General features: G+C 44.9%; 2 protein-coding genes across 10 annotated transcripts in view; one reads left to right on the plus strand and one right to left on the minus strand.

The window, feature by feature from the left end:
• The window catches only part of ank3a (ankyrin 3a), a 103,924-nt gene that overhangs the window by 78,593 nt on the left and 12,555 nt on the right, over window positions 1–12,776 (plus strand). For 6 of the 9 annotated variants that reach the window (XM_076978625.1, XM_076978626.1, XM_076978630.1 and 3 more), the window contains 7 exons: window positions 66–294; window positions 496–621; window positions 970–1,092; window positions 1,429–1,455; window positions 2,777–2,858; window positions 11,745–11,819; window positions 12,307–12,438. In XM_076978625.1, coding sequence (XP_076834740.1) covers window positions 66–294; window positions 496–621; window positions 970–1,092; window positions 1,429–1,455; window positions 2,777–2,858; window positions 11,745–11,819; window positions 12,307–12,438 — 794 coding nt within the window. Of the gene's footprint in view, window positions 1–65; window positions 295–495; window positions 622–969; window positions 1,093–1,428; window positions 1,456–2,776; window positions 2,859–3,748; window positions 11,003–11,744; window positions 11,820–12,306; window positions 12,439–12,776 lie in introns of all 9 variants that reach the window. The other 3 variants (XM_076978622.1, XM_076978623.1, XM_076978624.1) reach the window with 1 other exon arrangement.
• Window positions 1–12,776, minus strand: part of LOC143480792 (uncharacterized) — a 123,806-nt gene that overhangs the window by 13,426 nt on the left and 97,604 nt on the right. The gene's annotated exons all lie outside the window — the stretch shown is intronic.

Raw genomic sequence — 12,776 nt, forward strand, 5'->3', positions numbered from 1 at the left:
TTTTCCCCAAAGAACTCTCATTACTGTCTCTTTACACATCTCCCTCTCTCTCTGTCTCCCTCCAGGTTCTGGCTGGCAGACTGTCAACAGGTGAGTGAGATCGTGGTCTTGGCCTCATCCCTCTACCGCGAACTGATCTGTGTGCCGTACCTCGCCAAGTTCGTGGTATTCGCTAAGACCATCGACAGCGCCGAGGCCCGCCTGCGCTGCTTCTGCATGACGGACGACAAGGTGGACAAGACCCTGGAGCAGCAGGAGAACTTTGAAGAAGTGGCCAGGAGTAAAGACATCGAGGTGTGGAGCGCCGAGCATGATCCCACACACACACACACACCACTCCGACAGAATCCCTGGACAACTGCACCACTACAGTTTGGGTTTTTCCATGTGCAGTTCATTGATGCACACTGGAATGACAGAGAGTGATGAAAATGCTGTGATACGATAGAACCCCTGAGACCCGTTGGACCTGACTGAACTTTTGCTGGCCGACAGATCTTGGAGGGCAAGCCCATCTTTGTGGAATGTTTCGGTAACCTGTCTCCCCTCAGCAAGAGCAGTCAGCAGCTCATTTTAACCTTCTACGCCTTCAAGGAGAATCGTCTGCCTTTCAACGTCAAGGTGCGTATGCGTGTGAGGAAGTGAGAGGAAGTGACAGAGTAACGGAGAAAGTCCAGCGTAGTGGTGCTGTTGGCTGCTGCCTTCGGTTCTTACTCGGTTTCATTCCGAGCTCTCATACAGGGAGTGTGCCACAACACTGTTGTCTCTGATATCACATGTCTTATCTGACATCAGCTCAGGTGTGTGTGTGTGTGTGTGTGTGTGTGTGTGTGAGCGAGCGTGTGTGTGAGCGTGGTAGAATGGAAACGAAAATCTAACACCACAGTGACCTTGCACTTGCGCTGAATGTGATTGTAAGTTTAGTGGAAGTGTTAATATTTGACAGCCTGTGTGTGTGTGTGTGTGTAGGTACGGGACATGGCGCAGGAGGCCTGTGGGAGACTCTCATTCCTCAAAGAGCCCAAGACAACTAAAGGCCTACCACAGAGTGCTATTTGCAACCTAAACTTCATACTGCCAATACACAAAAAGGTGCTATACACACACACACACACACACACACCTTCACACTTCAGTCACATAGGAAACGGTTTTATAGATGTTGTGCACTTGATCTTACACTGCTAAGACATGCACCAATGCATGCAGGTGCAAAGACAGATTCACACCCACACCACCATGCTCTTCAGTACAGATAAATCATTGATTATTTTGCTGCTGCAGTAGGTGTTGCTTTGTTTGACCACTAAATGCTTTCTCCTCTCCTCTCTTTTACTCTCACCACACCCCACTTTGCTGCTATCATGTTGGACTGCTGCTGCTCCATTATCTACTCTGTACTCTTGCAATGCATCATGGGGAATGTAGGAAATGGAATCTGATCCTGATGATGAGGTAATCATGACATACCATTTCATTGGCTGTCTTTGAAGTTTCTTTGTATTCACACACTGGTAGCTTATTCAAGGCATTACCATGGTGATGCTCTCCTTTTTTGTGATTTATGGCTTTTTTTCCCAGATCATTCATTGGTTGACATAAATATTGAGCTCAGTTTTTTTTTTTTTTGCATGATTTATGTGTAGACAGCAAGTTTAATTCGGCTGATTCACTTAAGTTGTGGCCCCTTGTGCTTTTTATTTGTTTATTCATTTATTTGTTTTGTTTTTTAAAATAATTTTCAAGTATGCTTTTGTATGTTTGGTGACTGAAAGAGTTCCATTAGACAATCACCAATCTTTCACACAAAATAATAGACAATTTGAAATTTTGACGTTAAATTCTTCACAGTGGAGTCAGCCAATGAGAAGATAGTGAGCACGATTTCACAAGTCTACTTCTTATGAGGATATACTACAGAGTAGAGCCTAAAGAGTTTAAGAAAGAAGTTACAGTAATTTAAAGGTGGTAACACCATTTGCCCCCTATAACCTTTCATAGTGATATAGAGTAACTTAAACTATGTGGTCAGCAGGACTTCAGTGTGTCTATGAAAATGTTTACTCTTAAGTTACTATGCCGACCACTTCAGTGTTCCACAGGAGTACAGGGGTCCAAGAGTGGCTGCTGGTTCCTTTAGTACTCAGAAGAACAGAGGTGTCCTTCCATTATGCCTGATCCTTTAGTACTCAGAAGAACAGAGGTGTCCTTCCATTATGCCTGATCCTTTAGTACTCAGAAGAACAGAGGTGTCCTTCCATTATGCCTGATCCTTTAGCCATTGCTACAAATGGCTAGAGAATATATTTCAACAGAAATCCTTATGTGAAGTTAAATTGCATAGATCACAATAATTAAACAGTTAGTTGGTGGATTGTTAGTCATTAGCACAGGTAGTGCACTGTTTTAGAAGCAATTAAATAATACAGTGTGGCAGTTTCAAAAAGAATACAAGGCCTTTTGATTTCCAAGTTATTTACCTTTGATTCCATATGAGAATTTCTTAAATTATATATTTTTAATATTAATTAAATAGAAAAAATATGACATAAAACCCATCTTTTAGAACTGCTTGAACAACTTCCAGTTATCCATAAAACATCAGGGAAGTGAAAACCATACGTGAACAAGCTCTGTAGAATTCTTAATTGTTTTTTTTTTTTTCTTATTAATGCAATCACGTTAAAAAAGAATGAAAAGCTAAACCAGTTAACAATAAATTCAGTTGCAAATCAGTTTGCTTTCTTATAGCCTTTTTGTTTTTGTGTTATTACAGAATGACAGCAAAGATCGACGTCATACCTTTGCTTCATTAGCGTTACGAAAGCGCTACAGCTATCTGACCGACCCTGCATCCAGTGAGTGCCTCACATTCTTCTCCATTCCTTCAGAGAGCTTTCAGTTCCAGTATAGACCAGGTGCTGAAATCTGTACTGGCAATTGATTAACTACAATATGGTAAAACTAATATTTCAAGTCTTAAACAGCAGTGACGGTCTAGACTACAGCATATTTAGGAATACTTATTTTCCTTTTTCTTTTCTTTTTTTTGCACATCTGTTTTGTCATCAGTCTTCATTTGTTCTTCATTTCATCAGTTTTCCACTGGACACACAGGCTGTGTGATTTTCTGTTGTAATTCATGAAATCCCTCCTCATTTTGCTCAGTGTTCAAAGATGTATGTGTTTTGCATGTTCCCTGAACCAGCATTGCACATTCTTTTGTGTTCTTTCATGTTCTTCACTGCAGAATAAAGTCGTTCTTGTCTTCTCGTTGTCTTTATTGCGTATTTGCCCTGTCTTTTTTTGATAATGGTCTCCTGATGCACTCGGGAACTCAGGAACAAATTATTTGTGATGTTTCGCTCAGTTTTGTACTTATGTGGCAAAGCTGTGGTTGGACAAATGAATTTTGCTGTTTGAAAAACAAGCATTTTGATTTGTCTTTACAATCTTACACTCATGTTTTTTTTTCTTTTGCTTCAAGTTTGTTCATGTGCATAAATTATTTGTTCATTAATTTTTCAGTTTTGTCATTTCTTTTGTTTTTACATTCACTTTTTTGTCACAGTTACAACCATTGAAGACCTCCATTATCTTCAGTTATCTATGATCCATCCACTTTGTAGTCTGTGGTATGTGCTGGCAGATCGAACTAATTTGACTAAAATTCTTTCTCATCTCTTTTTTCTCTCTTTTAACAATTTCTGTTACATTTATGTTCTGTTTATTAATTTGCTTATGCTAGAAACAGCTGAAAGAGGCCACAACACTACTCCGAAAGCCGCGCCGCAGCCTTCTGGCTACGCTTACAAGCCTGTCTTTACGACACGCTCCTACCAGGCGTGGTCCACCAGCCCGCCCATCAACGCCTGTGCCCAGGCCAAGTCGGGATTCGGTTCCCTCTCCAGTTCCTCCTCCAACACTCCCTCTGCCTCCCCACTGAGATCTGTTTGGTCTGTAAATTCTGCCTCCCCCATCAGATCAATCATCGGAGGCTCACCTGCATCCTCCATCAGATCTGCTAGTGATGTTGCGTCACCGATACGCTCCTACAGAACCATCTCTTCTCCGATAAAGACCGTTGTGCAGCAGTCCCAGTACCCGGTCCAGGCTACTCCGACCCTCTTGTCATCCCCGGGGAAAAACACCCCTGACTCAGTCTCTGTAAAAGGCCTGGCAACCCTTTCTGCCAGAACCTCTCCAGTCCCGGCTGGAGGCTCACTTCTAGAAAGATCTTCTATTGCTATGACTCCACCAACCTCGCCCAAATCCTCCCTTAATGTGTATAGCTCCAGCTTGCCCTATAAATCTGTCATAACATCAAATGCCCCATCAACTGCTTCCCCCATTAAAACAGTGCCAGGCCTCTCCTCAATCAGAACACATGTGGATGCTGCCAGCCCTCACAGGGGATATCTCAGTTCTCTCTCCTCACCGCTGAAATCCAGCTCCAACTCCAATGCATCAGCTCTGATTAATGGGACAGCTTCCCCCACTAAATATCGCTCCTCCTCTCCTACTTCACTCCTGTCTGGCAGCTTACAGGAAAGGATACAGGCCACAACTAATGCTGCCACCACCAACGTGAACGCTGTTTTTGATGAGGTGGAGAAGACACTAAACTCCTGTTCTGCAGGCTATGGTACACTCAAGTCTGTGTCATCCTCTCCATCCTCTTCCTATCAGTCTATCCGGTCCTCTGCCTCCAACTCCCTCTATGCCTCCCTCAGATCCCCTCCCAACTCCACCACCTCCGTCACCTGCAGCACGATCACTGTACCTGTGTACTCCGTTATAAATGTTCTGCCCGAACATCAGTTTAAAAAACTTCCTGATGTCTCAAAGTCAACAGCAGCTCTGTTGTCCCCCAGAAAGACTCTACCCCCAGAAGCCAGTGCCCAAATGCAGTCTTCCTTTGCCAGAACACTGTCCCCAGTTAAAACACCTCTATTCATGTCCCCTGCAGTCCTCAAGACCAACTCCTCACCCCCTCTGACAAACAGCCAGGAGATACTGAAGGATGTGGCTGAAATGAAGGAGGATTTGATACGAATGTCAGCCATTTTGCAAACTGATGCAAGCTCCAAAAGCTTCCGGTCTGACTCTCCCAAAGAGCATAAAATGGAGGATGAGGAACCATACAGGATAGTGGAAAAAGTCAAACAGGACTTGGTCAAAGTAAGTGAGATACTGAGCAAGGATGTTCTTAGGGAGAGTAAGGCAAACATTAAAAGTAATAAGGTCGAAGATGACATGGAGGATGATATTGATGAGAGCCAACAAAATGAATGGAGGTGTCCTCCACGATACGAGACAGTTGCACCTCAAACCAAAATAAAAAACATACCTGACAAAAATTTTAACTTAGCAAAGGTAGTTGACTACCTAACCAATGATATTGGTACAAGTTCTCTCTCCAAAATTGTAGAAGCAAAACAAAGGAATGAAGAGGTGAGAAGAGAAGGAGAAGAAAAACAGAAACGTGTTTTAAAACCCGCTATTGCAATTCAGGAGCACAAGCTCAAAATGCCCCCCTCAAACATGCGACCCTCCCCCTCGGAAAAAGAGCTCTGCAAGCTAGCAGATGCATTGTTTGGCTCAGACGCAGTTCTAGACTCTCAGGACGATATCTCTCATGACCAAGATAAAAGTCCGCTGTCGGATAGTGGGTTTGAGACCCGCAGTGAGAGGACGCCCTCGGCTCCGCAGAGCGCTGAGGGAACAGGACCCAAAGCTCTGTTTCAGGATATCCCACCAGTCATCACTGAAACGCGGACTGAGGTTGTACATGTTATACGGAGCTATGAGCCTCCAGAGGACACCAAGGAACCTACAATGGAGGAAGGTAAAATGGCAAAGCCGCCAGCCCGATGCATTGAGACCGAGCCCAGATCACCTGGTGGCTCCATCAAGGACAGAGTAAAAGCCTACCAAGCTAGAGCCGGTCCAGAGGAGGACGCAATGGGTAAAGGTATGCGCCTCAAAGAGGAGACTCACATAACAACTACAACCCGAATGGTGTACCACAAACCTCAGAGTAAAGAGGCCACCACAGAGAGACTCGAGGAAACCATGTCTGTACGAGACATCATGAAAGCTTTTCAGTCAGGAAGAGATCCATCCAGAGAGCTAACTGGTTTATTTGAACAAAAAGGCAGCAATGAGGGACTGAATCAGTCACAGAGGTCACTGGAAAGAGACTTGATGCCCAAAGTGGAACGCATAATTGAAGTGCACATTGAGAAAGGAAATAAAACAGAACCAACAGAAGTCATAATTAGAGAAACTAAAAATCACCCAGAGAAAGAAATGTACATTTACCAAAGTAGCAGTGGCATGAAAGAGCTTCAAAATAGAGACGAAAAGGAGCAAGAGGAGGAAGAGCCTAATGAATCTCTCCCAAGATATTTGGACTCTCCCAGAGCAAAAAACACTTTCTTGCCGAAGGAGGACAGGCGGTCCGGCTCTGTCCAGCTAAATTCTGATGATGCATACCAAACTCTGAAACTAGTGGAATACCGCGAGGAAGAATCGGCAGATACAAAGGGAGAGTCGTACAAATTTGCAGAGAAAATGCTCTTCTCTGAGAAAATTGACTCTTCTCATTCAGATTCAGATGAATCTGTGATCGATAGGTCTCGATACTACGAAGAGGGAACACAGCGTGGGTCAATGAGAGAATTCATGCTTAAACCCGACAAGCCTGGCAGGTCCTCAAATGATGACGAAAGTTACGACAAGCTAACTTTGCTACAGTACGACTCTGATTCTGGTAGTCCGAAAAAATCTACGTGGATGAGAGTATCTGAAGACACAAAGCAGTCCAGAAACAAAGAGCAGATTACGTATGAAGACAGAGTAGATAGGACTGTGAAGGAAGCAGAGGAGAAGCTCAGTGAAGTTTCCCAGTTCTTCCGTGATAAAACAGAGAAACTGAACGATGAGCTTCATTCTCCTGAAAAGAAGCATCATAGATCAAATGCTCGAGAGACCCGGTCTGGACCAAGCTCCACCTGTAGCAGTCCCGAGAGATCAGTGTTTAGGGATGGAGGGAGAGGGGAAGACTGGAGCAGAGATAGATTTAGAGACAAATATGGCGCTCAGGACAGGAAGTGCGCCAGCCTTCCCAGCAGCCCAGAGAGACGTGTTTTGGTTCAGTACAATGACGACAACAAAAAACAAGGAGACTGCTCATCAGTTAGTAGTGCGAGTGAGTCCTCTAAATATTTCCTGCCAACAACATCCAATGTAAGATCAGTTAGAATGAAATTCGAAGCCGAAGCTCAAAAACAAGATAAGGGACCCCAGATGAGTCAAACCTCTAACTCTCCAGTAAGGAAGCTACAGGAAAGTAAATTGCCCATCTATCAAGTTTTTGCAGGGGGTAATCTTCAGAACTCTCATCAAGGTGAGAGCCCAAAGAAAGTTCTAGACGGTGAGAGTGGCCAAAGTTATAATGTCAGGAGAGCGCAAACAGTTGCACAAAATCAGCAAAGTGACAGAAATAGAAATGTATCAGATAACACCACCCCAAAACATCAGAAAAGTGTCTCTGGCAAGGAACAAGATACAGATAAAGATAGAAAGGGTTATAAACCTTGGGAAAGTCATGGCAGTGGTCACTATAAAACTCAAAAGTCCAAAATGTCTCCCACAATTGTTCAAGATTCTCTTCAAGACAGTGAAGGTAATGGTAATACCACAAAAGCAGAAACAACAAAAAAGATTATATACACAGAGCTAGTCATCCGAGAAGACACCAGCAGCACAGACAAATACAACGTTTCTCTAAAAAAAAACTCGGAATCACAAATTCCTGTTAGGGTTTCGTCCAGTTTTATAGACCATCATCAAAGTAGCACATTAAAGTTAGATTCATCTGTTAAATCCGATGGAGCAGGGTCCCACATATCAACGTTAGCTAGAAACAAGCATCCCTGTCGATCTGATGCAAGCAAATCATCCAGTGATGTATTGTCAGTCGCAAATGCTAACATAGTCTGTAATGGTGTTGAAAGTGACCAAATTGAGTATATCGAAAGAGTGACACCAGGTGTCACTGCAGACATCAAACCTCTACCAGTTTATGTCAGCATTCAAGTTGGCAAACAGTACGAGAAGGAGACAGCCAGTGGACAACTTAGCACCTACAAAAAAGTAGTTAGCCATGAGAGTCGTACAGTACACGAGACTCGAGGAGGGTTTTACACTGTCAAACAAAAACAGCAAACCTCCCCTCAGGGCAGCCCAGAGGATGATACACTAGAGCAGGTGACTTTCATGGACAGTTCTGGAAGGAGTCCTGTCACTCCTGAGACACCCAGCTCTGAAGAAGTTAGCTGTGACCTCAATTCCAGAGCACCAGAGTCTGTAATAGGTTGTATGACGGGAATGCCCAGCCCAATTCCAGAAGAGTCAGAGGAAGAGGAGCAACCCAAGACCTTCATCTTCAGGGAAATACCAGCAGAGAAAGCCAAACCTGCCAGTCCACCAGAGTCTCCGAAAGGGAAGCGCGACTCGCCTGGAAAAATAGCAAAAGATAAACGGGTGGCTTACATTGAGTTTCCTCCGCCTCCACCCCTAGAGGCTGATCAGTCTGACCCTGAAAAGAAGGGTTCATGTCCCTCTTCCGAGGCCGAAACAGAAATGATGGAGGTGAACCTTCAAGAGGAACACGATAGGCACCTCCTCGCAGAACCCGTGATCCGAGTCCAGCCACCATCTCCCCTCCCACCTGGAGCTGACAATGGTGATTCCAGTGATGATGAGTCTGTTTTCCAGCCCATTCCCCTCAAGAAGTACACCTTCAAAATGGCAGAGGAGGGTGAGAAATGTGCCAAACCTCGTAAGCCAGAGAGAAATGGCTCCAACCACAAAGAGTCAAGTGCAAATGGTGTCATTAAGGGAGATGAGGCAGACCTTGAGCAGAATGGCAATGATCAGTCTATTACTGATTGCTCTATAGCAACAACTGCTGAATTTTCCCATGACACTGATGCAACAGAGATAGATTCACTGGACGGATATGACTTGCAGGATGAGGACGATGGGTTGAGTGACCCCAAAACCTCCAGTCTGTCTAACGATGGAAAGACAGGTGATCGTTCCTTCAGCCAGAGCAAACTGGAGGTAATTGAAGAGGAGAGCCCCCAAAATGAGGAGGTTGGGGAAAAAGTTAAATCCAAAAGCAACTCATCAAGTAAAAAATCTGATTCTGATCAAGAAAAGATCTACTCCTTGGAGGGAAGGCACCCTGAAAGGCAAGGACAAGGGAGTGCTGAAAATCTTTTCAGCTACAAGCTCGAGGAGGAACTCAATACCACTTTTAAAACTGTCACAACTAAAGGCTTGGACTTTGACCCATGGTCAAGCAAAGGGGGTGAGGAAGAAGTATTTGATGCTAAAGGAAAAGATGATGATCCAAAGCCTTATGGTTTGTCGGTGGAGGACAAGTCACAAGCTACCACACCAGACACCACTCCGGCTCGAACGCCAACTGATGAGAGCACTCCAACTAGCGAGCCCAACCCCTTCCCCTTCCACGAGGGCAAGATGTTTGAGATGACCCGCAGTGGTGCTATTGACATGAGCAAGCGGGACTTTGTTGAGGAGAGGCTTCAGTTTTTCCAGATTGGTGAGCATACCGCAAATGGGAAGTCAGGGGACAAGGGCAAAGGGGGCAGGAGTGCTGGGGTAGGTGACTCCCAATCGAAGGCAGGGGAGAAATCTGTAGAGGGGAAGTTAGAAGCCACCACAGACATTATGCCATCCCAAGGCAGTCCAGCTCAGGGCAGCACTGGCTGCTTGGATGGCTCTCCATGCACTGAAACCATAGGCGAAACCGCCTCCTCTTGCACTGTCACGGCCTCCAAGGTTGACCCTAAATTGCGCACACCCATAAAGATGGGAATTGCTGCCTCCATAACCATAAAGAAAGACTCTAGTTCTGCTGAACTAAGTGATTTTAAGGCAGATACCTCAGCAGGTCAGGTGCCAGAGTATCTTAGTTTGGAAGCTCACTTAAGCGGGACTCAGTTCAGTGGCAAATACTCTGATTCAGCCCTAGCTGACAGGAAAGATTACCCTTCAGAGAACAGCAATAACAACAACAACCTAGAGGCTTCCAGTGTCCAGGCCAACTACATTCAGTGTGGTAGTGTAGTGTTCAACCTCCAGTCATCCTCAGAACCCACCCTTCAGAAAGCTAGTAGGATAGAAGCTCAGTTCTGTAGGTTATCTCTGGAGACAGAGGACAAGCAGAATACTGAAGATCATCAGAGTAAGGAAGACAAGTGTGACTCTCAAAAAGAGATAGAGGTCAAATGTCATCCCAAGTCTAGACTTCCAGTCAAGGCAGCAGGGTTTACCTTTAACACTCAGAACTCAGGCAAGCAGAAACCTAAACAGGCTGTCAAACCCGAGGCTAGGAAAGTGGATCCCGTTTCTTGTACCATTGAGCCCAGATCTAGAATTCCAGTCAAAGGCATCAGAAGGAATGGTGCAATCAGCACTATCGTCCCAGCTCAGGTTGGGCCCAGGTCAGGAAGACCTAGGGAGGCTGAGAGAGTGGTCAGACAGGTCGTCCCCCCACAGCTGCCTACCAGAGACAGGTCTTCAGGTGCTGCGATGAACTGCTCAGTTAGCGAGGCAGACAGAGCCAACCTGAGTGAGCTCTGCAGGCAGTCGATCAAGTTCTTTCAAAGCATTAGCGGGGGAGCAGCAAAGGTGGCGGAGCGCCTTTCAGACGAGGAGAAACAGACGCAGGCAGAGCAGTCGGAGGAGGACAGCAGCACGTCACGAAGCACCTCCCTATCGGACCCCTCCCAGTCCCAGCCCTCCCTCTCCGCCGGCTCCCCCAGAGGGGTCGCACCCTCAAGGTCAAAGGTCACAAGGTCTGCGGGCAGTGAGAGGAGGAGGACTAGGCGTACAGGAGGAGGGAAGGAGGGCAGTAGGGGCGCAGGGGCACGCGGGGCGCCCCCCGTCGCGGAGATCAAGCCTAGTTTGTAAAATTTTATTGAAAACTTTACTTGATCCTTAGTTGCATGACCCGTTGTGATTGACTGACTGGATTGCCTGTGGCGTGAATAGTAACGGTCATTCTTGTCATCCTACCATCTCTGTACCTGTGTGAGTGTACTGTACCTGTCTTTGTTGGATCCCCTCTTCTCCCTCCCCCACCTTTGACTATCGGTGTAGCATGTTAGTGAGGGAGGGGCCACTGGACAGTCTGTCTGTGTAAGGGTTGCTAATTGAAAACTGCAGTTTCAGTGTCTATTTTCACTGTGAGTGAACTGTGTAGCTGGAATTGTACAGGTTACCTGCATGCTTATATCCTCATTCAAAGAATCACCCTCTTTTAATGTCTGTAAAATAACAGATCTTGTATTGATTTGTTTGTTATGGTTTGTTTCTTTAATGTAGTCGCCATGATTGCCTGCACAGATTCTATTCACAGAAGTCTTCGGCACACCACCATGTGTCTTTACACACAACAGTTCACCATTTTGTGCGTTGTTCCTTTTCCGGCCACGCTTAGCACCTTTTTGATTCCGTTACAGTTTCAGTGCCAGTATTACCCTTCCACACTGCTTCCAATAATAGAGCTGTGACCATATCGATCACATACTGATTCCAAAAAGCAATGCTTGGCCAGAAAAGGAGGCAGCTACATGTCTTTCTGTGGGTTTGAATGCATTGAGGAATTAGTGCTGATGTATTATTTGGTGTTTCCTGTTTCGCAGGTCCACAGAGCCCATGTGAGAGAACGGACCTACGCATGGCCATTGTGGCTGATCACCTCGGACTCAGTTGGACAGGTGAGACTTCACATGCTGGTCATGAAAGAGGTGTAATGTCTTTTATAAACATCTCATTTCGAATATGCTTTAGATATGTGTGAATTAATCTTTAACTCAGATCAGGTCTTTGTTGCCAATGTAAATGATTTTAGAAAGAGAGTGAGGATTTAAGGTGAATATTGTAGGATGTTTGAAGGTGCATTGCCCCCTGTTGTCGGTTTGTGGTATTTCACTGCAGCGCTCCACATTTTGTAAGAAAACTGCATTTTTTCTCATACATTGAAATAGATAGTTCTAGCTAGTAAAACAACGCCAATTTTACATTAAGCTATTATTTTCATAAGCACAACCCTAAAGTAGCCAATGTAGCATCATAGTTCATAATGCATTTTTCATAATGCTCTATGCAGTACACTTCCTGTACCGCTAACAGGGCGTGCTGCGTTCGTTGTGCTGTGCTACTGCCCGCCGTGTCGTGACATGGCTTGTTTGTGATGTGATGTAGAGCTGGCTCGAGAGATGAATTTCTCCGTGGATGAGATCAATCACATCCGCACAGAGAATCCCAATTCCCTCACTGCCCAGAGCTTCATGCTTCTGAAGAAGTGGGTGAAAAGAGACGGAAAAAATGCCACCAGTGAGTTAGTCTCTCACTCTCTCTCTCTCTTCTCATGTATATATAGCATCTGAAGATATTAAATATCTCTGCTGTTGTTTTTGTTTTGTTGTATACCTGGGCCAGTGGTGTATATTTTGTTTGTTTTGTTGTATACCTGGGCCAGTGGTGTATATTTTGTTTGTTTTGTTGTATACCTGGGCCAGTCGTGTATATTTTGTTTGTTTTGTTGTATACCTGGGCCAGTCGTGTATATTTTGTTTGTTTTGTTGTATGCCCTGGCCAGTCGTGTATATTTTGTTTGTTGTGTTGTATGCCTGGGCCATATGTGTGTATTTTGTTTGTTTTGTTGTATGCCT

The sequence above is a fragment of the Brachyhypopomus gauderio genome, chromosome 17, assembly GCF_052324685.1.
Source record: "Brachyhypopomus gauderio isolate BG-103 chromosome 17, BGAUD_0.2, whole genome shotgun sequence".
Lineage (NCBI taxonomy): Eukaryota > Metazoa > Chordata > Actinopteri > Gymnotiformes > Hypopomidae > Brachyhypopomus > Brachyhypopomus gauderio.